At 45.7% G+C, this 25,678-nt stretch overlaps 1 protein-coding gene across 1 annotated transcript; it reads right to left on the bottom strand.

Annotated features, from left to right (window-relative positions):
- Positions 1 to 17,058: 17,058 nt before the first annotated feature.
- LOC142310243 (reprimo-like protein) lies at positions 17,059 to 18,157 on the bottom strand. The gene has a single exon (XM_075347733.1). The coding sequence runs from the start codon at positions 17,954 to 17,956 to the stop codon at positions 17,621 to 17,623; it is 336 nt and encodes a 111-aa protein (XP_075203848.1). The 5' UTR covers positions 17,957 to 18,157; the 3' UTR covers positions 17,059 to 17,620.
- Between the last annotated feature and the right edge of the window lie 7,521 nt (positions 18,158 to 25,678).

Raw genomic sequence — 25,678 nt, 5'->3', positions numbered from 1 at the left:
TGAGCCAAGATAAGATGAGCCGATCCAGCTTTTCCCAACCAGAGAAAATTCCATGAAGCTTATGGGAAAACCCATCTGGATGCACAACAGCCACTGTAAAGAGTCCCATCACCAGCAGAATGATGGTCACAACACACATAGTGCTGGACTATTTCACATAAGACCTTATGGGAAATTTCTAGATGTATACAGGAAATAGCCAAAATAAGAGAGTGATAGTTACAGGAACATTATACAAATAAGGACTCATGGTGGGAAAAACATTATCTGGCCTGAACCAGCTAATTAGTTTAAGGGTTTAAATCACTTTTTAAGGAAAACGTACACCTGTATGTCACTTGTATTGTCTTACTTGTTGGTATTTGAAGCCGTAAAAGTGCTGGTCTAAGTAAGGGTACCGTCTCACTAAACGACGTACCAGCGATTACGACCACGATATGACCTGGTCAGGATCGCTGGTGCAGCGCTACATGGTCACTGGTGAGCTGTTAATCAGGCAGATCTCACCAGTGACAAGCCACCAGCGACTCTGCGCTTGGTAACCAGGGTAAATATTGGGTAACTAAGCAAAGCGCTTTGCTTGGTTACCCGATATTTACCCTGGTTACCAGCGTACACCGCTTAGCGCTGGCTCCCTGCATACGTAGCCAGGGTACACATCGGGTTACTAAGCAAAGCGCTTTGCTTAGTTACCCGATATTTACCTTGGCTACGTGTGCAGGGAGCCAGCGCTAAGCGGTGTACGCTGGTAACCAGGGTAAATATGGGGTAACCAAGCAAAGTGCTTTGCTTAGTTACCCAATATTTACCCTGGTTACCAGCATACGCTGCTTACACAGAGTCAGTGCTCGTTGGTCTTCCGCAGTCAAACACGCAGATGTGTGCAGCACAGTGGGAGACCAACGAGCAAAAAATGAACCAGAACAGTGTATAACGATCAGCGATTTCACAGCAGGGGCCAGGTCGCTGCTTAGTGTCACACACAGCGAGATCGCTGATAAGTTCACTGGTACATCACAAAACCTGTGACTCAGCAGCAATCTCGCTAGCGATCTCGTTATGTGAGAAGTACCCCTTACTGAAGGTAATCAGATCCATGTGTAAGGAAAATCTTGTTAAAGACCACCTGGTGGTAGATTATGGATCCGAGACAAGAAGAGATCCATTAGTGTTATGATACAATTATGTGTATGCAGGTAGGAAAGTCCCGAGAATGATGATAGCACTCGGATATCGACTGAGAATCAGTCTTTCAGAAACAGTAATGCTAAAAGCTGCAGCATAACGGTAACAAGCTTATTCATACAATTGCCTTACTCTTTCTAACTGATTTATCTCAAAATCTAGGTGAGCTATTTGCATTAAATAGTCTGTTCGAAGAACTAGAAAGTCACCTATGCCTCTGTGAACTGTGTGCGTGGGATGTGATCAGCGTATAAGTTTTAACAGCTATTATTGTTTCTAGTGTTGTTCACTATGTAAGGAAGATGATCGAGAAAAGAATAGAAACATCAGGTCCCACTTTCTTAGCTCAAGAGGTTAGGTATTCTGTAGATATAGAACTAGGCCCCCTTCAGTCTTTTACAGTCCCCAACTAGGCAGAGTACGGTGAGTACATCAGATTCTGATCGACAGTCTGTACCAAGGGGGGCAAAGGCTTAGCATTGCTCTTCTAATGGGCAGCAAAAAGAAAAGAGTTGCAGTTCAGGCATTACAAGCTGATGGGTTAAGGAACTGCGGTAGGGTCAGAAGGGTAATAAAGTATTTATGGGGGACTGTTGATGAGGGCCATTGGAGTAAATACTTAATTAACCATGAGACGTAAGGGATTGTGGGAACATGTCTGATGAAATCATTTCACCATACATAAGCCTGTTCAGATCTAAAGATGGCCGCCATTTCCTGTTCTCCACACTCTGCTTTGGTATGCAAGGAATGTCCAGATGTAAAAAGACCACTATATAAAAGGAAAGACCCACTGGCCCTGGCCAACCTAGAGGACCAACCCACAGATGATGTCACAGATCCACCCACCAATAATCCCATAGCCTGCCCATTGTTCAACCCAATGACCAATGGACATATCCGAACATGCCCACTACAGAGCTAACCACGTCCCATACCCTAGTTTATATAACTTACAACTTTGATGAAATAAAGGTCTCTTGGTGACAATCTCAGATCAAGGAGAGATTTTACATCTGACTCTTTGGTGTTAATTCTTTCACGAATGCACTTGAGCCACACTAATTAGGTCAGGAGCAGGCAACTGGTGAACATTCTAGAGTGTTCACCCTAAGGGCCCTGTCACACACAGAGATACATCTGCAGCAGATCTGTGGTTGCAGTGAAATTGTGGACAATCAGTGCCAGGTTTGTGGCTGTGTAAAAATGGAACAATATGTCCATGATTTCACTGCAACCACAGATCTGCCAAAGATTTATCTCTGTGTGTGACAGGGCCAGATCTTCTGTGGATGAAGACTTGCACAAATCCTTCTGTCATGGAAACCTAGACAGACTTCTTAATGCCACAATGGCTTTTTAGGAGCATATCATCACTTACAGGACTCCATGTTCTTCTTTAAGTTGAAGACAGTTCTTAATGACTTTGATTTTATGTTTGGGATCATTATCCTGCTACAAAATAAATTTGAAACCAATCAGATGATTACCTGATTCTCAAAATTAAAGACAATTTATTTGGACCAAATCCCAAACTCAATTTCCTTAAATGCAACCTTAAACTTGCAGGGATCCTCCACAATACTTTACATTTGCCTGCAGATACTCATTATTGTATTTATATTTAACTCTTCAGCAAATAAACAGCCTTCTGTTACAATCAAATACTTAAAGTTTTGACTCATCAACCTAGAGCATCTAGTGCCATCTTCCTGTACCATGGTTCTTATGTTTTTGTGCATAGTTAAGTCTCTTGGCTTTGTTTCTATATTAAATGTATGGTTTATTACCCTCAATTTTTTCATGAAGATCCCTTCTGGCCAGACTTCTCCAAACAGTATATGGGTGTAGCTAGTTCCTACTGGTTTCTCCCATTCTGAGGTAATGACACTACTAGGCATCCGATTTCCAAGGGCTGTAGGAGGCGTCAGGGCTACGCCCACCCCTGCAGAAGTAGCCGACACACAGAAGGTTTTGTTTACTGTAATTGAATGAATCGTGTATATGGTAATTGGCCACCAGGTGGCAATATGGGTCTGTGACTGCTGCCGTAGCACCTGGTTAGGCAAATAAGGCTACAATTCATACTTCCGTTGTTTTGAATCAGTCACAATCCGTTTTGTGACTGATGTGACGGATGCATAGGAGATTGTGGTACAACTGATGGGACGGATCCGTTAAAAAAACTGATCCGCTGTAGCAGTTTGTACCAGAATCCAGCTGTGGCCGTGGGTAACCTGAGTGACTGCACCGCTGACAGCGCAACTCACTTCAGTTGCTCCATGGAGCTGACAGGGAACGGTCGTGCTCTACAGCCGATCCTGTCAGCTTCCGATGTAGCAGAGCTGAAAGCGTTGTGGGACCTCGTATGGACCTGGAGGGGTATTTGGGGATTAATAAAGTGGTGAAAGAGGGTGTTTTTTTGTCTTTTTTTTCAAACTAGCTGTAGTACCCGGGTGTTGCCTGGGATAGTAACTGTCTTTTTCCCCGTCTGTCTCTTTCCCTGTCTGTCTCTTTCCCTGTCTCTTTACTTGTCTGTCTCTTTACTTGTCTCTTTCCCTGTCTCTTTACTTGTCTGTCTCTTTCCCTGTCTCTTTACTTGTCTGTCTCTTTACTTGTCTCTTTCCTTGTCTCTGTCTCTTTCCTTATCTCTGTCTCTTTCCCTGTTTGGCTGTCTCTTTCCTTGTCTCTGTCTCTTTCCCTGTCTGGCTGTCTCTTTCCTTGTCTTTGTCTCTTTCCCTGTCTGGCTGTCTCTTTCCTTGTCTGGCTGTCTCTTTCCCTGTCTGTCTCTCTGTCTGTCTCTCTGACTGTCTCTGTCCGTCTTTTTCCCTGTCTGTCTCTCTGTCTGTCTTTCTGATTGTCTCTCTCTGTCTGTCTATCTGTCTGTCTGTCTCTTTCCCTGTTTGTCTGTTTCTTTCACTGTCTGGCTGTCTCATTCCCTGTCTGTCTGTCTGTCTGTCTGTGTCTGTCTGCCTCTGTCCCTTTGACTGATTGTCTCTCTCTTTGTCTCTTTCCCTATCTGTCTGTCTCTCTTTCCCTGTCTCCCTGTCTCTCTCGCTTTCTGTCTGTCTCTTTCTGTCTCTCTCTATCCGTTTCCCCACTGACATCTTATTACCTCACACATAAGCTTCTTATACTAACAATTTACTTTGTTCCCATAGCAACCACTCACAGCTCCTATTAATAACCTAATAGCTTGCAGCTCCATTGACATTTATGGAGGCAGGTTTTTTGGAGAGTAACTGTAAAGCATGGGGTTAAATTTTCCCGTCCAAACATATTCTATGACATTCCCTGAGTCGCATGGAGTGTTTGTGCAAAAATTCGTGATTGTAAATGCGACAGTGCGGATTCCTTTAGTGGACATACACACATACATATGTACGTACACACATACACTCAGCTTTGTGTATTAGATAAAGGATTTTTCGGTGATTGTGTGTATTTACTTTCACTGCAGATTAATCATGGGGGTGTCTCATAGACGCCTGCCATGATTAACCTAGAACTTCGTGGCAGCTATGGGCTGCCATTAACTCCTTATTACCCTGATTGCCACTGCACCAGAGCAATTCGGGATGACCCAGGAAGAGTCCCGGGACTGTCGCATCTAATGGATGCGGCAATTCCGGGCGGCTACTGGCTGATATTTTTAGGCTGGGGGGCTCCCCATAACATGGGGCTCCCCATCCTGAGAATACCAGCCCTCAGCCGTGTGGCTTTACCTTGGCTGGTATCAAAATTGGGGGGGACCGCACACCGTTTTTTTAAAATTATTTATTTATTGTACTGCTCGATATAGACCCGCCCACCGGCGGCTGTGATTGCTTGCATTGACATAGCTGTCACTCAGCGTGGGGGCGCGTCTGGCTGCAATTAATTATAGGCGCCAGTGGGCATGGGAAGCAGTGAATACAAAGATGGAATAAAGAGCGGCCGGCATTTTCAAAAGCAGGAGAGGCTGCTGGAGCAGTGTGACAGCCGTGCAGCACCGTGCCGGTGTTCGGTGAGTATGATAGAGGGGGTGAGAGGGAGAGACCGACAGAGAGAGAGAGAGAAACTGACAGAGAGAGACCAACCGACATACAGAGAGAGAGATCGACCGAGAGACCGAATGACAGAGAGGGAGAGAGACAAACACCGACAGAGAGAGAGATATATTTTCTAACCAGAAAGGAATTTACACATCTGAGCATTATCCATTTCTAAAAGACGAAAGAGTCACCAGAATCCATCATTTGATGGATGGACGGATTCAGGTGCTAATAGGCTTCCATTATAACCAACAACGGATGCCGACGGAATCCTGCGCACTGCGTTTTTTCCGTGCTACAATAAACGTTTACATTCTGCATTGCTTCCGCCCAGCGGTCAGTCATTCCATGACTGATCAGTTGCATAGAGGATGCAACGCAGGGCCATCAGTCGCAATCCGTCCTTAATACAAGTGTATGGGGAAAAACGTAATCCTGCAAAATATTTTGCAGGATACCGTATTTCCTCAAGGCGACGGATTGTGACTGATGCAAAACAATTGAAGTCTGAATGTAGCCTTAGGAGTTAAGTAAGAGGAAAAGAATATGGGATATAAAATGGACAGTATGAAGGAGAAGGGTAGGAGAGTCCCCAGTAGGCAATACAGAGAAGCCCAAACCTATCTACTTTAATTATTGACCCCAAGGGTCACCCCTGTTGTCGCAGACACACCAGATCCTGCACATAGAGGATTGTGTAACTACATCCCCAGAAGCGGGTATAGTCCGATCGGTCGGGGAGGCGTCTGTTTTCCTGGATACGAATACCTTAAGAAATCTCCTGCGAGACCAAAGGTCAGTGGGCCCTTGTCTGAGAATGCTAGGTCCTGGCCTAAGCATGAGTGGAAGAGTGCTGTCGTACGTAGCCTGTCCAAAGCGCAAGCTAATTCCTATGGGTGTGACAGATAGAATTAAGGACTATTTGAATTGGTTCGTGCAGCATGACGTCAGACAGGAGAATGAGGGGCCTAGTGGTGTCTTATGGAGCCCAGGTGCCAGGAAAGCAGGTGGCCGTTAAATTGTATTGAGGAGTCTGGAGGGAACACCTATGGGGCCAGAAGTGGTGCCATGTAGTGCAGAAGGAGATAGATGATTTAAGTGCTGTGAAGAAAAGAAATAAAGTTGCGTTGTTTGAAAAGAATACTACGGTGTGCAGTTTATTGACTCAGAGTGAGAATGCAGTGAAGATTGGACTGTTGCGGAGTCATCCTTTAAGTGGAGAGGTTGACAGGAAGGCAAGGGGTTACCGAGTGGCTGCGCTGCAGCCTGGTGACCCCTGTATAGACAACTACCACTGCCTTCCCCGTGCCCCCCACAGGGCTGTAAGCATCATGTATCTTTTTATCTGCTGCACTATGTTTCCTACCTTGCTGATGCAGTATAACTACCTTGTGTCTTGTTGCATTGCTCAGTCTTCTCATGGTCTATGATGACATGAAAATTTCTTCCACAACATCAATCTTTATAGCAGAGTATGTGCCTCAACCAGTTTCAAGCCTCTTACAAATCTGTTCCTGTTTCAGTTGTAACACCCTGGAGTCGAGGGGGTTAATCCGACTCGTCGCCGGGCCAGGGGTCCCAGATCTTCTGCGTCGTTACGAGATGGCCTGGCCCGGTTTCGTGACCCCGAGGCGTACAGGAGGGAAGGAAGACGTGGACGGGAGGAAGGATGGAGGATGGGGTTAGTGACGGTGAGGAAAGTCTTTTTAGATTGTGACGCCACGTGTGGTCCGCGGCCAGAGAAGGGCCGCCACTGCGGGTGCTGCTATCTGGGGCTGATGGTGAAGGTTGCAGCTGGGATGGTGTCGCTCCCCACAGGCGGAGCAGAGTTACCCCGAGGAGGATGACTAAGGATGGACAGGGGTGGTGGTAGTCCCCGTTGGCGCTGCAGCGCTGGGCAACGGCGACGGTAAAGAACAGGCAGAGACAGGGGCTGTGGTTCCAGGTCTTTTACTCACTGGTAGTTTAGGCGCAGCCCCAGATTACTGGTCTCCGCCACGATGGGCTCCAGCTGATCCCGAATGCATGGAAGGTCAGGTCCGGTGTGTCAGCCTATGGGCCCATCCTCCTGTGATGCGCTAAGTATCAGATCCCCGTGGCGTGAAGCACTTGGGGATCCCGGTGTCATTAAAGTGTCCCGTCCTGTATGCTGATACCGCAGTTCCATCGTGGGGCCAATCAAAGACCTCAGTCCCGGATCCTATATAATATTTGGCTCCAATAGTGGGACAGGTCCAGTGACTTTTCTAGCCTGTTCCCGCGACCCTTGTAGAGTTGGTAGACAACTTGAAGTATGCCTGCCCTAGGGTTCTATACCCCGAGATCGCCGGTCCTATGGAAGCAGCCGCCTGTTTCTCCCTAGCGACCGTGTTCAAACGCCTTGGCCCACAGAGCTGCCTCGCGGCATGTCTGCTCAGCTCGGCATCTGTAGCTGTTCTCTCTTTCTAAGTTGTGTTGTGTGTTGGAAGCAGTTGCCCCAGCCGCTGCCACCGGCTGGTTCACTACTCTCACTAGGTCAACCTGCTTATCCCACTGTGTGCTCCTAACTCCCCCTGGTGGTTGCTTCTCCCTGACCCTGAGTCCCGGTTCCAGTGGATCGGGAGCCCCTAAATGCGGTGGTGTCCTGTAAACCCAACCGTGGTAGTGACCCCCTTCTGTGACCCGACCCTGGCCGGGTCCCCATTGGGGAGGACAATCCACTGTAACTGTATGTATGTGTTGGTGAAACCGGTGTCGACCTTCCTTGGACCCGGGATAAGTACCACACTTTAACGGAGGTGCAGTACCCTGTGGCGCCTGAAGCCTCAGAAGCCACACATTTATTGACTGTGATTCAACCTACTTATGAAAATGGCCATTTTCACCTGTTTGGTATACTTGGTTCCTCATACGCCTGTCTATAATCCTGTAAAATTCCTGATTCTAGTGTACCTAGATGAATTGATACAGTTTTGAAGACAACGGGCGGTCACTCTAAATACTAATTTGATTTAACTTTTTCTTTTAATATTTACTTTGGAGTTTTGTTAGTTGATAAAAAGTAAATCATTAACACTTTTATTTTTTTAAAGCATTCTTACTTTGCAACAATTTTTCACACCTGCCTAAAATGTTTGCACTGCATATTGTAGTGAAGAAAAAACAAAAACAAAAAGCCAGCACCAAATGTGCACTACAGCACTAAACATTCCAAACTGTACTTATTATAAAAAAAATTTTTGAGATTTTTGGCAAAAAATTGCAATTTCTTGAGCTGCTTCGCCACGTCACGGCAAATCTCATTTGAAGCAGTCCTACACTAAAATATTTTTATAAAATGTGCCATACGGCCTCACATATGAATAGTAGAACTGCTCTTAGCAGCACTCACCTGGTCTATTTCAATCCTGTACCCATGACTGAGTCATGGCTGTGGGCGGGACAGGTCCAAGCAAATGCTGCATGAAGTAAATAGCCTGTGGACAAAGCCTGATGACTTAATGTGAACAGTCACCAACCGCCAAAATCCAGACAGATGGAATACATCCCAAATTGGGGTGCATAGCAAGGTGGAGGTCAACCACCGACCAATTCAATGAAGAAAAAACAAAAAGCCAGCACCAAATGTGCACTACAGCACTAAACATTCCAAACTGTACTTATTATAAAAAAAATTTTTGAGATTTTTGGCAAAAAATTGCAATTTCTTGAGCTGCTTCGCCACGTCACGGCAAATCTCATTTGAAGCAGTCCTACACTAAAATATTTTTATAAAATGTGCCATACGGCCTCACATATGAATAGTAGAACTGCTCTTAGCAGCACTCACCTGGTCTATTTCAATCCCGTACCCATGACTGAGTCATGGCTGTGGGCGGGACAGGTCCAAGCAAATGCTGCATGAAGTAAATAGCCTGTGGACAAAGCCTGATGACTTAATGTGAACAGTCACCAACCGCCAAAATCCAGACAGATGGAATACATCCCAAATTGGGGTGCATAGCAAGGTGGAGGTCAACCACCGACCAATTCAATGAAGAAAAAACAAAAAGCCAGCACCAAATGTGCACTACAGCACTAAACATTCCAAACTGTACTTATTATAAAAAATTTTTTTGAGATTTTTGGCAAAAAATTGCAATTTCTTGAGCTGCTTCGCCACGTCACGGCAAATCTCATTTGAAGCAGTCCTACACTAAAATATTTTTATAAAATGTGCCATACGGCCTCACATATGAATAGTAGAACTGCTCTTAGCAGCACTCACCTGGTCTATTTCAATCCCGTACCCATGACTGAGTCATGGCTGTGGGCGGGACAGGTCCAAGCAAATGCTGCATGAAGTAAATAGCCTGTGGACAAAGCCTGATGACTTAATGTGAACAGTCACCAACCGCCAAAATCCAGACAGATGGAATACATCCCAAATTGGGGTGCATAGCAAGGTGGAGGTCAACCACCGACCAATTCAATGAAGAAAAAACAAAAAGCCAGCACCAAATGTGCACTACAGCACTAAACATTCCAAACTGTACTTATTATAAAAATTTTTTTTGAGATTTTTGGCAAAAAATTGCAATTTCTTGAGCTGCTTCGCCACGTCACGGCAAATCTCATTTGAAGCAGTCCTACACTAAAATATTTTTATAAAATGTGCCATACGGCCTCACATATGAATAGTAGAACTGCTCTTAGCAGCACTCACCTGGTCTATTTCAATCCCGTACCCATGACTGAGTCATGGCTGTGGGCGGGACAGGTCCAAGCAAATGCTGCATGAAGTAAATAGCCTGTGGACAAAGCCTGATGACTTAATGTGAACAGTCACCAACCGCCAAAATCCAGACAGATGGAATACATCCCAAATTGGGGTGCATAGCAAGGTGGAGGTCAACCACCGACCAATTCAATGAAGAAAAAACAAAAAGCCAGCACCAAATGTGCACTACAGCACTAAACATTCCAAACTGTACTTATTATAAAAAAAAATTTTGAGATTTTTGGCAAAAAATTGCAATTTCTTGAGCTGCTTCGCCACGTCACGGCAAATCTCATTTGAAGCAGTCCTACACTAAAATATTTTTATAAAATGTGCCATACGGCCTCACATATGAATAGTAGAACTGCTCTTAGCAGCACTCACCTGGTCTATTTCAATCCCGTACCCATGACTGAGTCATGGCTGTGGGCGGGACAGGTCCAAGCAAATGCTGCATGAAGTAAATAGCCTGTGGACAAAGCCTGATGACTTAATGTGAACAGTCACCAACCGCCAAAATCCAGACAGATGGAATACATCCCAAATTGGGGTGCATAGCAAGGTGGAGGTCAACCACCGACCAATTCAATGAAGAAAAAACAAAAAGCCAGCACCAAATGTGCACTACAGCACTAAACATTCCAAACTGTACTTATTATAAAAAAATTTTTGAGATTTTTGGCAAAAAATTGCAATTTCTTGAGCTGCTTCGCCACGTCACGACAAATCTCATTTGAAGCAGTCCTACACTAAAATATTTTTATAAAATGTGCCATACGGCCTCACATATGAATAGTAGAACTGCTCTTAGCAGCACTCACCTGGTCTATTTCAATCCCGTACCCATGACTGAGTCATGGCTGTGGGCGGGACAGGTCCAAGCAAATGCTGCATGAAGCATCCATCTGTCTGGATTTTGGCGGTTGGTGACTGTTCACATTAAGTCATCAGGCTTTGTCCACAGGCTATTTACTTCATGCAGCATTTGCTTGGACCTGTCCCGCCCACAGCCATGACTCAGTCATGGGTACGGGATTGAAATAGACCAGGTGAGTGCTGCTAAGAGCAGTTCTACTATTCATATGTGAGGCCGTATGGCACATTTTATAAAAATATTTTAGTGTAGGACTGCTTCAAATGAGATTTGCCGTGACGTGGCGAAGCAGCTCAAGAAATTGCAATTTTTTGCCAAAAATCTCAAAAAATTTTTTTATAATAATTACAGTTTGGAATGTTTAGTGCTGTAGTGCACATTTGGTGCTGGCTTTTTGTTTTTTCTATATTGTAGTGAAGCCAGTGTGGTAAGGGTTATCTCCTAAATCTGCTGTTGTGTAGGGAAGCTAGGGTGGTAATGGTTAAAACTAAACTGGGAAGGTGAGGGTTAAATCCTTGCTCTGCATGTATTGATTGGAAATGCACCTGAAATGTTTTGTATAGAACCAGGCATATGATCACCTGGAGAGGGATGCTAAGGCCGGTTTCACACATCCGGCTTTTTGCCGTTTTGCCGGATGCGGCGCTCTCCCGTACAGTTAATACAGTACAATGACAGCGCTGTAACTTCTGGGTCACATGCGCCAGTCACATGACAGCATGTGACCGGCGCTTGTTGCACTGTCATTGTACTGTATTAACTGTACGGGAGAGCGCCGCATCCGGCAAAACGGCAAAAAGCCGGATGTGTGAAACCGGCCTAAGAGAGGGAGAGTTCTCTCTCTGAGGGAGCTGCAGGTGGCAGCCGGGACTGACAGTCTGTCTGAATGAAATCTCAGGGAGTGTGAGTCTCTGAGAAGGAGCTGCATGTGGCATCTGAGACAGAGTCTGTATGAGTGGTGTCGGATTAGGAGAAGTGACCCATAAGTCACTGAAAGAGCATAGAGAACAAAACTAAAGTCTCGACCTTCTGTGTTGGGTAGCAATAATCAGATACAATTATGCAGAATGGACATATTGGTATTCACTGCTGGGCACCTTCTCTTTTCTATACAGTACTGTCTCTATTTGGAATGTATATGTCAGATGTCAATCAGTGGCCAGTTGTAGCCATTTCTTCTGGCAGTCGGTGCTAAATGCATCCTTCCAGGGCTAACCGTCAGTAAACCTCTATCGTCTCTCAGAGATTAATAAGCGCAGATCCCTTGAGTCATTTAAGACCACTTATGTGAGGGGGGTTGTTAAAAGACAATACACATCAGGTAAGAAAGGACTTGTTGGAATAATGTGGTATGTATAGATGGATGGGATTAATTCTGCCTCTACATAAAGAGCTTCTATTTCCAGTATAGAAGAAAAAAAAAATAAAAGAACAAGTCTAGGCTTTTATAAAGGGAATAATTCTTTGCGTGTCAGATGTGAAAAAGACTTTATCTTCCAGACAAATCCTTTCGATCTTGCCGCTGCTGTTCTGTGGAGATTTTAGTATTCATGTCGTTCTAAGACAGAGGATCTTGGGTGAGTTTTTCTGCCCTAAATCCCAAAACATCTGTTGAGGGGTTTCGTAGTGGTTGTAGGTACAACTCAACTAACGGATGTTTACTGGGAATGACATTTTATGTAAAAAAAAGATGCCACAAACTTTAATATACTGGACAGTACAGCTAAATAAATATATATATATATATATATATATATATATACACACACATTTTCTTTACTATATACAGTATATATGTGTGTATATATATATATATATATATATATATATATATATATATATACTGTATATATGTGTATAATCCATTGACTTTACTGTAAATGTGCGTATATGTATAAGTGTGTGTGTGTGTGTGTGTGTGTGCGTGTGTATATATATACGGTACATATATATATATCTACACTTACACAAACACACTTACAGCAGGTCAGTAGGTAAAGCCCAGGGGTTATCATAATTAAGTACTGATTGCCAACCACTTTCTTGCTTCATATCTTATTTTAACCCCTTTCTGCCACAGACAATTTTCATTTTTTGCACTTTCATTTTTTCTTCAAATTGAAGTTTTTAATTAGACCACTAACGCTGCTTTCACACATCCGGTTTTTGCTGTGTGGCACAATCCGGCTCTTTGCAGAAAAAACGCAACCGTTTTATTTTGCCGCCGGTTGCGTTTTTTCCGCATAGACTTTCATTAGTGCCGGATTATGCCGCATGGCCTTGCGTTCGGTCCGGTTTTTGCCAGATGCGGCATATTTAGCCCATGCGGCGGCCGGATGGAATGTTGCATGGCACGTTTTTTTGTCCGGCAAAAAAAACCACATCACGCCGCATCCGACCGATGCGGCGCTTTTTCTAATGCATGCCTATGGAAGCTGGATGCAGTGCGATGCAGCAAAAAGCGCATCCGGCCGCCGCATGTGGTTTTTTTGCACTGCGCATGCTCAGTAGCGTGCCGCAACCGTCAAAAACCGGACGGGCCGCATGTAAAAACTTATGCAAAGGATGCGTTTTTTTTGCCGCATCCGTTGCATAGGTTTTAGAGCCGGATTAAGCCGCACTGCTAAAACCGGATGTCTGAAAGCAGCCTAATTTTACCATATAATGTACAGAAAAATGGGCAAAAAGTCCAAGTAAAAAATGGTGAAAACAAACCCCACAATGCCATCATGTTTATTTGGCTTTTGTTTTTATGATGTCCAATATACAGTAAAAATGACCTGGAAACATGATTCTACTTGGCAGTACAATTACAGCAATACCTGTTATATATATATATATATATATATATATATATATATTTATATATATATATATTTATCCGTGTATGTATATATACAGCAATACGTATTTTTATATATATATATATATATATATATATATATATATATATATGTATACATATATATATATATATATATATATATATATATATATATATATATATATATATATTATTGGTTAAAAACTTCAGAAAATGTCTTCTTTGTGTCACCATTCTCTGACACTGAGCTTTTTGATTTTTACATCAAAAGAGCTGTGTAAGGGCTTGCTTCCAAATAATGCGAGCTGTTTTCATTGATACCATTTTGGAATACATACAGATTTTTGTTGCACTTTTATTACATATTTAAGTGCAGCCAATAAAACCCACAATCTAGTGTTTGTATTATTTTTGCTTAAAAAAAATAGTATACAGGTTAAATAATTTTATATTTTTGTAGATTGGACTTTTAATGAAAATGTTGTTACCAAATTTATTTTTTGCTGCTCAATGATTCTAGAATAGTTTTTCTTTTTCTTCTACGCCCCTCCATTCCGAAGTTATGTACCCCGCCCTTTAGGCCTAAAACACACTTCCGGAAAAAAAAGTACATGTCTTACGGTCCGTTTTTCGGGTCCGTGTTCTGTTTTTTAGGGACGTTTCTCCGGTACGTATGACATCCGTGTTGATGGCGTATGCTGTCCGTGTGTGCGTGTGAAATGACAGTGTGTGCGTGTGGCATGAACGTGTATGTGTACGTGGAATGTCCGTGTTGTGATGCAAAATGTCGTTACTACATGTCGGCTGACAGCAGACAGAGTTGCGCGATGAGAATGAACTCGGGTGAACATCACCCGACTTCATTGTCATGCCGCGGCTCTGTCTGTGTCGCGTCCTGATTAGCGGTCACCTGTGCAGGATTCACCGGTGACCGCTAATCCCCTGAGTGACTGAAGTGAGCAGCCCTCTCTCATACTCACTGATCCCCGATCTCCAGTGCGGCGCTGCTCAGCTGTTATTAAAACTCCGGCGGCTTTAACTATTTTGAAAAAGCCGGCCGCTCATTAATCAATCTCGTATTCCCTGCTTTCCCTGCCCACAGGCGCCTGTGATTGGTTGCAGTCAGACACGCCCCCCACACTGAGTGACAGCTGTGTCACTGCACCCAATCACAGCAGCCGGTGGGCGTGTCTATACTGTGCAGTAAAATAAATAAATAAATAATTAAAAAAAAAGGCGTGCGGTCCCCCACAATTTTAATACCAGCCAGATAAAGCCATACGGCTGAAGGCTGGTATTCTCAGGATGGGGAGCCCCACGTTATGGGGAGCCCCCCAGCCTAACAATATCAGTCAGCAGCCGCCCAGAATTGCTGCATACATTATATGCGACAGTTCTGGGACAGTACCCGGCTCTTCCCGATTTGCCCTGGTGCGTTGGCAATCGGGGTAATAAGGAGTTAATGGCAGCAACCCATAGCTACCACAAAATCCTAGATTAATCATGGCAGGCGTCTCTCCGAGATACCTTCCATGAGTAATCAGTAAGTTACAGCAAATAAACACACACACCAGAAAAAATCCTTTATTTGCAATAAAAAACACTAACAAATACCCTCGTTCACCACTTTATTAAGCCCGAAAACCCCCTCCATGTCCGCGTAATCCACGGAAGTCCAGCGTCGCATCCAGCTCTGCTACATGGAGGTGACAGGAGCTGCAGAAGACACCGCCGCTCCTGTCAGCTCCACGCAGCAACTGAAGACAGCCGCGCGATCAGCTGAGCTGTCACTGAGGTAACTCGCGGCCACCGCTGGATCCTCCAACTGTGACAGAAAGTCGCCCGAGTGACAGCGATGTAGTCACAGGTGACTTGCTGTCACAGTTGGAGGATCCAGCGGTGGCCGCGAGTTACCTCAGTGACAGCTCAGCTGTCTCTGGTACGTGCAAATACGTACCGCACACGTACAAAAAAACAGATGTGTGTTGCGGGTCTTAAGTAGTTGGGAACTTTTCTGTGGGCAGGGCTTTGTTTTTTCATTGGTCAGTATCAGAGGAGAAAAAGCAAGGGAGGGGCACAAAAGAACAAGATAACCTCTTCCAGAACCAATGGAAAAGCAGCTATTGGAGACGGTACACCGTTAAAAAAAATCCAGTGAAAAGAGATAACTTTCAAACTTTTATACTTTCTTAAATATTTTTTAAAACTTTTTTAATGCATTTTTACCTTATTTTTTAGTTCTTTGGGGGACTTGAACCTGTGATCATTTGATTGCCTCTACTTTATATAATATTTCAGTATATAATAAAATGACTGATCTCCAGTGAAGCCCAATCATGGGTAACCCAAGTTGGTCAACATCTTTTATAGGTCCTCAGCTACCATGACAAACCACTAGCTGCCAGCGATTGCAATGCTGAAGGGCCAATGGGGCTGGAGCGATGGTTTAACATCAGCAAATGGAGCTAGGTCTGGTTGCTGCTGGTAGTGGCAGGAGCTGGGCATATAACACATTTTGCACCTGTCTGGTGCCTCAACTCTCGCGCCCACATCATACACCTTCACTCAATGTGTGATGTGCATTGGAAGGTGTAAAAACCCTGCCAATTTTGGGAGGATATTTTTCCCCTTATATTAGTCTGAGAATAATTGTAATAGCTTATGGTTTACTATGGGATCCATAACATAGTCGAATTATAATGTTGTACTTGGCAACTTAACTGCCCGCTGCCCCTTATTTATAATGACTGGCAAGATATAGCAGACTGCAAACTGTATAGGGGCTTATGGAGAAACCCTAATCCTTTCTCTCTAGCCTCAGCCATAATATATTCCTTACATATCCCGGTTGCATTTCATCCTGAAGTGCCGTACTTATAGGCTACGAATTTCCATGAAAAGGAAAAAATTAAAGAACCGTGTCTGTCAGGACTAAATTGGACACATTTTTCTTTTTGCTTTTCCTTCTATCACATCAGTGTAAAATATAGGATTGGTGTCTACAGAAAATATGTCTTTGATGAGAATGAAACAAAAAAATGTGCCCATTAAATTGCCCAATTTGTGCCTAGATAGACTGTGATAGGGATGAGGGGGGGAGACGTATCTGTAGTACAAGCCCCTTACCAGACAGGAGGCTAATTATCTGTCAGCAGTCGTGTACTATCTGCAGGACTAATTATTAATTGGGATTTCTAAGTAATATTCTCAGGGTTATGATAGTTTTATCACAGTTTGCAGAGATCGTAAGATCATGTAATTATTTATGAGCCATTTGTTTTCAATACAACCTTTGCTACCCGGAATTAACCCCTTGTGAAATGATTACCCATTGGGATTACATAGGACATAAGCACAATCCTTAAAAATGCCATGTTTTATTTTTCATCTTCATCAAAATACAAAAAGAAAAAAAAACATTTACTGCAATCGAATTGACATCGACTATAGATACAAAAGAAGAAGCATTCCTCATCATGCTCAGTATTCAATAAATATAGTGCAAGACACTTTGAAGAAACTGCAGCCTTGGAAACATGCTTGAAAACGTGTCCACAAATGAGTAGGAGCGAGCAACGGGATATCGGTATATCTAAGATACGGAAGGATATTTTTGGCCGAAGATCATGCAAAATATTAACCCACCCCGTCCCCAGATTAGAAAAAGATATATGGGTATACAAGCTGTCTGCAACACATCAAGTATAAAAAATACAAGACAGTTCATTACTTAAGAAGGGCTGCTGCAGTGCAGAGTAAGATCATTGCTGGGAGATACATGTAACCATTAAAAAAGGGATAGCAGCTTTGTAATTTCTTCACATTCAGTCTCGGTGGGGTTTTTATTTGGCACACTCCATGCAGACCCCAAACCGCCATGCAATAATGTCCACCTTGGCTTCCATTGGGTCTACAGCATTAATCCCAATGATGTTCTTGAAGGATTTTAGGACTGACCATTTCATTCAGTAGAGACCCAAAATCACTGCGCCCACATCTTTTGATGGCCTCCTGTCCTTCACTAAGAAGTTTATCATACTTTCAGATTTGATGAGCAAGTTGCAGCCAAGGAAGAATATACCGAATAAGACAGTGAGGGACAGGACACAAAGAACAGCTATCTGGACCACCCTGGTGATGAACAGGCTTCTCTCATCTGGAGTTAGGACAAGAGAGCCCCCATCACTCGTAATCACAGCCCTGGTCCCATTGCAACATCCAATCAAAGATCCAAGTCCCTGGGATGTATTGTCGTAGGCTCCTTGTTCCAGGACTGTCTGGTTGAAGAAAGTTCCATTCATTTTGGATTGTGTAAACTGTCCAGAAGCTCAGAAAAGTGGCTAAAACTTCAGCAATCTTTTTAGGAAAATGTCCAAGAAAGCATCTTCGGTAGGTAAGGTTGTGGTGAGGCTGGAGATGACACCCTTCAGATATGAAACACATCCATGGCAGTGAAGAAGTGCTAGAGCATCTCATCCACTCCAACTCTTCGATCCTGACTATCTTAGCTCTGAGGTGAGATGGTGCTCACTGATCTTATATATTGCTGGGAGAAACCATTAGCCTGGCAGGCACAGGGGGGTAGTGATGGACTGAAGTTGACACTTCAGTCTTAAAGCAAGCACTTTATGCTTCACAGTCCAGCAGGCTGGATGTGTCCTGTCTCCCTGAGCAGCAGTGTAGACAATCCGTATGATTTATTTAACTCCTAGTCTGCTGGAAAAATATATACTGTACATTTTTTGAATCTATGTTTTAAAGACGTCTAGAGCTGAATTTATGGTAATTGCTAAAATTTTGTATTGCTACTTCTTTATAAAAGAAAGATACATAGGGAAATTGTTCTTATTGTAACATATGTAAACAAAATGCTAAAATGGTCATCTTTGTAGCCTAGGTTTATGTCACAGTTCAGACATTGAATGATACGGAAAACCAGGGAGTTTAAGAAAAAAGAACCTCATTTGGCCATAATATGGCCATATTTTCTAAGTAGTTTTACTACAGCAATTACCAACACAACCACCGATCTCATGACCTGTCAGGTTAGGGATTGCAGCCAGTGTACAGTCATTAAAATCAGCCCACACTGAAGGAACGTTAAGTCATTTGTCATGGCAGAGATCGGCTATACAGTGTGTCCCCCCATATCCTGTCCACCGCCATTAACTTGAGAACTGCGGCAGCTATAGGAATAGAAGTGGTGTCTAGGTATAGTAAAGTAGCCATGCGCTACGCAATGGAACCACCTATAGCGCCACCTGGTGGAAAACAACGGAGTTAGCATTTTTATCTCGAAAATGGAACAAAATAGAGAAAAAAAGTGAATTACAAAGTTGTAGAGCATCATCAATTCAATAAGAATTGGCACCTTGCATACAGAAATGCTATGATTAGAAAGTGTAAAACTCACAAGGCTGCGGACATGAAGCGATACCTCATGGAGACCTTCCTATAAGTCATTGGGTATGGTGGCTGTGTGGAGTGGCCTCCACGCTCACCTGACCTGACCACATTGGACTTCTTTCTGTGAGGTCACATCAAACAGCAGGTGAATGCAACCCCTCCACCAACATTGCAGGACCTACGACGACGTATCACAGATGCTTGTGCAAACGTGTCACCTACCATATTGCACAACGTGCAGCAAGATACAGTATGCTGTCCAGGTGTGCATTGCAGCTGACGGTGACCACTTGAGCATCAAAGTTAAATGAGTGTCATATGCGTGACCAGCATTCAATGTTTTGGGGGAGTCATGGGTTTCATATCATAGCATTTTTGTATGCAAGGTGTCGATTCGTTTTGAATTGATGATGCCCTACAATTTTTTAATTCACTTTTTTCCTCTATCTCGTTCCATTTTCGAGATAAAAATGTTAACTCCGTTGTTTTCCACCAGGTGGCAATATAGGTGGTTTCATTGGGTAGCGCATGGCTACTTTACTATACCTAGACACCCCTTCTATTCCTATAGCGGCCACCGTTCTCAAGTTAATGGCAGTGGACTGGATATGGGTGGACACACTTAGTTTAACTTTAGAAGGGTTTATACCTCAGAACAGTTTGGGAGCAGAAGAGAGCAGACAGCCTTAGGAGAGCAGCGTTTAACAGACTGGTCCTGAGGACGGGAGGCTGGAGGAATTAGTCCCAGGTCCAGGGGCCATGACACAGCACTGAGTTTGCACAGGACGGACTGGGAGAGGCAGGAGACGACCAAGTGGAGCTGTGAGACTGAGTAGCAACTCGATAGCTGGAGGGTGAGCCCCAACAGCCCCTTCGGGACCAGCGCCAGTCAGGGTGCAGTGCCCTCGGTTAGGGGAACCTTCATGGACTCTAACAAATCTGCAAGGAAAGGGGACTTCACGTCCCATTGCCCACCACCAAAACTCCCAGGGCACAGCAGCAGATAGACACAGGAGCCACGGCCACAGTCGGGTCCATAACAAGTTTCGCGCTGCCTGCGTACGGGATGGTAACTAAAGCCAAGGACTCTGAGGTACCCAAGTAGTTTCACACCACGGAGATCCACACTACAAGGCACAAGGACGAAGGTCTCACACGCTTCACAATACCGGTGGTGACCTCTGCTTCATCTGGAATCGGCTGGGGCCCATCACGGCGATGACCGGTACTCTGCGGGCGCAGCACACAAACTGTGAGTAAAAACACCTGGAGCCGTGGTCCCTGTGTGAGACTCTGATTTGTCCGCGCTTCGGTGCCAACGGCCCTTCCCCCATCACCACTGTCCTCCCTAGGGCTCGCTCCACCTGTGGGGAGCTAGACTATGTGAGCTGCGGTAACATCAGCCCCGGAGGAGAGTGAGATCTCACAGCGGCGGCTAATCCCTGGCCGCGCACCATGGGTGGCGCTGCAAAGCAAACCCCCAATCCCCCCTTTTTGACTCTCTCTTTGCCTGTAGCCGACAGGGCCATGGAGCCGTGTCAGGCCATTCACAGCAACTCCACAAAACCACTGGCCCAGTGACGAGTAAGCCCTGCAGGTCCCGTGGGGTGCTACATTTGGCGCTGCGAGCAGGGTCGCGAGCCCATAACAACAGGTACTGTGCGCCTTCATGGACTTTAAAAAAACTGTTTGCCCACAATTATCCATCCTGGCGTGGGAAAAGAAGGCGCGCGCCATCGTGGGCAGAATCCAAAAAGAGTGCGAAAGCGTGGGTGGAGCCCAGAAAGAGCGCGAAAGAGAGCCCCACTGCCAGAGACTTACCGGACATGACTTTATGGAAAAGCAAAACTTACCACAAGAGCCAGAAGTCCCCGCCTCCCCAAGACGCAGGAAAAGATGGGATAGTGGCACGGACGGAGCAGGTGTGAGCCATGGCGAGCGGTGAGCGGAGGGACCCAGGGCACGTGGTGGAAGTGTTGAGCTCCCCTGGTTGTGTGACGCCCTGGCAAAACCAGGTAGTCACAAATAGGCCCCTGCATAACACCGTTCCCTCATTAGGAAACACAGCCAACCATCAAACCCTAGTCACCCCCCTCAGGGCTTGATAAACACACCAGGGGGTGGAACCAGGCGGTTGGAAGACACCCACCGAGGAGTTTTAGACAGCCCGAGGGCGGGAAGCAGGTAGACAAGTTCAGGGAGAGGAGTTGTAGAGTTCAAGGAGAGTGGAGGTCAGGCCTGTGTCTGGGCCTGAAGGAAAACTGACAGGTACCAGGGTTGGAGCCCCGGTGCCTTTGGCTAAGAGGCAGACAGCGGTCTCCGTCTGCAGGAGCCGGGAAGACGGCTCGGTGGAACCGAGGTGGACCGGGACAGGGTTTTAGCCCGCCGGTACCGACCCGGGGAACCGACTCGGAAACCGGAGCACACAGGGGGGTACTCAGACCCTGAAGCTAGGTCCAGAAGCGACTGTAACTGGTTAATTAACTGATTGAGGCCAGGACTAGAGGTCCTGTCCCACCCAAAGTTCCTAATAGAAGACAACAGCCCACCGAGGGGTTAAAAGGCCACCGCCATGGCTCAGAGATCCCATGGGCCAGCGTCTGTGGACAAGGGCTCTTTAGGCCACATCCAGCCGGGAGCGGACTCCTGGAGTTGAAAGCACAGGCAGTCCACCCTTCTAAAACAGGTGCAGGAGAAAGACAGAGACCACCAGCCGGGAGGGGGAACCAGAACGCAGCCGGCTGCGAACAACGACCACCATCACCTTGGTTTACCAGAGACTCGTGTGTTTTCTTAATAGTGAGTACACCAGCACTCTCCGGTCGCCCATCTCCCTGCATCGCCAACCCCAACGGGTCCCGGAGCCACCATACCTGCCCACGGAGGGGTTAACAACTTGCTGCATAACATCTCCCACGGATGCCCCGTCACTGCAGTGGTGGTGTCCAACCTCACCACATACCGTGGGTGGCGTCACGAACTTAGTACTGCCCAGCCCGTACATATACGTCCTACTTCCACCATCCCATCACCCCCCTTTTGACTTGAAGTGACTGCGAGACCCTCGAGCCACCCATAGAAGGACCGGATCCGAGCAGCTCGGCTGCCGCGAGCGGGGTGGTACAGTTGTCCAACAGTAACTCCGGCGGCGCGGCCCACACTGAGACCGGCTCTGTTGTTGTCCCCAACCTTGGATGCCTTGAGTGCCCTCGGCTGCGGCATTGTGCAGGGCACAATGCCCTCAGCAGGGCAGATCAAAGTGCGCCTGCGCAGTACCACAATGTCTGCTTGTGTGAATGACATAGACATATTATCCACACTGGGCTGGATAGAAGGATGATGGAGATCGCAGCAGAGAGGAGGTGCCGGACCGGAGAGAGGAGGTGCCGGACCGGAGAGTAGCGACACCCAATGGACCGGACCGTCCCTCCCAGGTGAGTATTATAAAAGTGTTTTTTTTTACATTCTACTTCGCCTTGGCTCTTATACAACATTCTTGAATGTTGTATCTAAGAGCTCACTGGTGGTGGCCAGAGATTATAGTAGCCAAATCTGGTGGTCACAGATTCCCTTTAATTGACAAGGTGCAATGCTTCATTTTTCTTGAGGAGGTGCTGCAGAGAAATTTACTTGCTGTAATCAGATTATTATTAAGGACTTTTCTAAAAGAAAAGTACTGTCATGACTGACATAGACAGCAGACTTCTACGTGCACTTACCTCCTGATTCTATTGTATAAAGCGTTTTTCTTCTGTCAGTATATTTCTATGAATCATACTCATTTGTTGAAAGAATTCCTTAAGATTGTGACACTCATTTAGGGACAAGATGACATATTTCAGATATTATTCTTTGAGAAATCAATAGGAAATGATGCTGCGTTTTACCAATGGCATTTAATCATGGCACATTTCCATTAATTAATGTGATCCTGCGCAAGCTTCAGTACATAAATCTTGTTGTCTTTTTTTGAAATGCAATGACTAGATGATAAAGGGAGAGGAATATAAGACTGGGGTCACTCGATGATATAAAAAATAATTCCCATTCTCATCCAGAAAAATGGAACAGTTTTTTTTTTATTTGTGTGCAGTCTGTGCGCTGTCCGTATACAATCTGTTTTTTTTTTTATTCAACAGCTATTAATCCTTTACAGGAGCATTTACAGATTCCTATGTTACAAAATTGCAAAGTATCCATAAATATTGGATGCTATACTGTGGTGCCATGTGGCATTCAATTATTTTTTCCGTATCCATACAGTAGACTTAAATGGGTGAGTTTCATCTGATTTCAGAGCCAAATCGGTATGAGAAAAAATGTTCATCCTAACTGCCTCATTTCATAACATGGGTTGGAATGCAATCCCTTTTTTTATCGCTTTGCACTAATCCCATTTATATAGTGGTGTGAGATAGGTCTTAAAACAGTTTTACTTCTAGTTTTTAAAGCGCCACTCCAACACTTAAAAAAAGACAAAGAGGGGTAGTGCCTTAAATGTAAGCCCACTGCTATCTGTCATATACTGACCTTTTAGCAGCTACACCTTTTACCAATGCCTCTCCAGTCCATGGTGCCATCTTGTGCTCATAACTTCTGACTGGCCAAAAGTGAGAAGTTATGTGGCGCCCCTGACCTGGTCAGGCACCACTGAGTACTGCACCCATGCTGGGGACAGTACAATACAGGTAATCCAGAAGGCTGACCGAGGTGTGACTACACAGGCGCATAGTGATCAGGTCTCACACATGTACCTTTGGGAGGACCCCTGGGGATCCCAGGAGGGGGCAAAGCCTTCACCTCCACTTGAGGAGTGGAGGGGGCGAAGCCTCCATCTCCACTCAAGGGGTGTGGTAGAGAGCCTGGTTGCTAGGTGGCGTAGGCAGGCACAAAGGGAAAAGAGAAGGAGGAGTAAACAGTCTGAAGCAGAGTGTGGAGGAGTGAGGAGCATGGAAGTGGAGCTCAGACAGGAGCAGCAGTGCAGGTCCCACGAGTGAGCCAGTTTAGTGTGCAGCTCAGGAAGAGCAGAAGCAGACCCTGGAGCTGTTGCAGTCTAACAGCGTCCGCGCAGTGACTACCGACGGGGGAGAACGGTCACCTGGTAGTGCTGCCCGAACACCACACACAGCTGGAGAGAGAGCAGTGTAGTGGAAAGTAAGGAGACTGTCAGGGAGTACCAGGCCCAAACGGGCGGCAGATCCCGGTGCGGGGATAGATCTACCTTTCCTTGCTAAACCTGCCGGTGTGGGGCCCTTAAAGCCCACGCCACAACACCACAAAAGCCGCAGCCACGTAGCCACAGTTAGGGCCCATAGTTCACAGGAGGCAAGCAGCTGGAGTGATCTGGTCCAGGCGACAAGCAAACGGCAAACAAACGAGGGGAGCAGCTACTTCCCTGGGTGACCCCCATAGGGACTAAAAGTCGGGGTTACCACAAACCACAGAAGGGCTAAGGAAGGCGAGTCGGTAGCCACCCTCATCAGTCAGCCTGAAGGACACCTGGTTCCAGCCTGGTTCATCCCAGCTACGCCCGGGTTACTCACTCTGCCACCTTCTGTGAGTAAAACCCCTGAAAGACATTCTGCTTGTGTGGAGTTATTCTGCGCCTTGTGGTTCTACACACCTACACAGGGCCCTGGGGCTTGCCTCACTCTCAGGAGGCTATTACAACTGGCTGCACCCACCATCAGCCCCAGGCATCCCTTAACCTGCAGTGGCGGTCCCCACTGACCGCAATTCTGAGAGTGGCGTCACGACAATCCTAAAAGAAGATCTCCTACCTGTGACAAGATCCAGCTACGTGGAGTCCCTGAAGGTAATGCACCGACACAACACTGGAGGGGCTTCACAGTTACATCACAAGTAGAGATGAGCGAAAGTGAAAAGTAAAGTTTGGTGTTTGTACCGAATATGGACTTTACAAAAAAAACCCAGCAAGTTCGAAGTTCGGGTGCTGTACGAATGTATGCTAAGCACTCACGCGAGCACTGCTGTGCTCAGGTATGTGGTGCTCAACCCAGTGTGAGCCGCTTGCAGTGTTTGAATGGCTCACACTGGGGGTAACAATAGCGTGATCGGATGTAGTGTGCCCAAAAGAAAAAAAAAAGGGAAAACACCTGCCCACTGTTCCCCCAAAGTGATTTGTTTATGGTTGGCTGCATGTGGGCAGAGAACCAAACTACCCAATCAGTGACTTCCAAAGGGGTTCAGGTCCAGGACCAAACTTTAAGGGTACTTTACACGCTGCGACATCGCTAACGATATATCGTCGGGGTCACGGTGTTCGTGACGCACATCCAGCGTCGTTAGCAACATCGCAGCGTGTGACACCTATGAGCGACCTTAAACGATCGCAAAAGAGTTAAAAATCGTTGGTCTGTGACACGTTCATTTATCAAAAATCGTTGTCTGGTCAGTAGCGAGGTTGTTCGTCGTTCCTGCAGCACCACATATCGCTACACGTGACACCACAGGAACGACGAACATCTCCTTACCTGCCGTCCACCGGCAATGAGGAAGGAAGGAGGTGAGCGGCATGTTCCAGCCGCTCATCTCCTCCCCTCCTCTGCTATTGGGCGGCCGCTTAGTGACGCCGCTGTGACGCCGAACGCACCTCC

Source organism: Anomaloglossus baeobatrachus, chromosome 5 (assembly GCF_048569485.1).
Source record: "Anomaloglossus baeobatrachus isolate aAnoBae1 chromosome 5, aAnoBae1.hap1, whole genome shotgun sequence".
Lineage (NCBI taxonomy): Eukaryota > Metazoa > Chordata > Amphibia > Anura > Aromobatidae > Anomaloglossus > Anomaloglossus baeobatrachus.
This window is presented reverse-complemented; position numbering and strand designations above follow the sequence as displayed.

Bases quoted from the DNA above. Each gene is read 5' to 3' on its own strand.
- LOC142310243 (XM_075347733.1), bottom strand. From the start codon at position 17,956: ATGAATGGAACTTTCTTCAACCAGACAGTCCTGGAACAAGGAGCCTAC.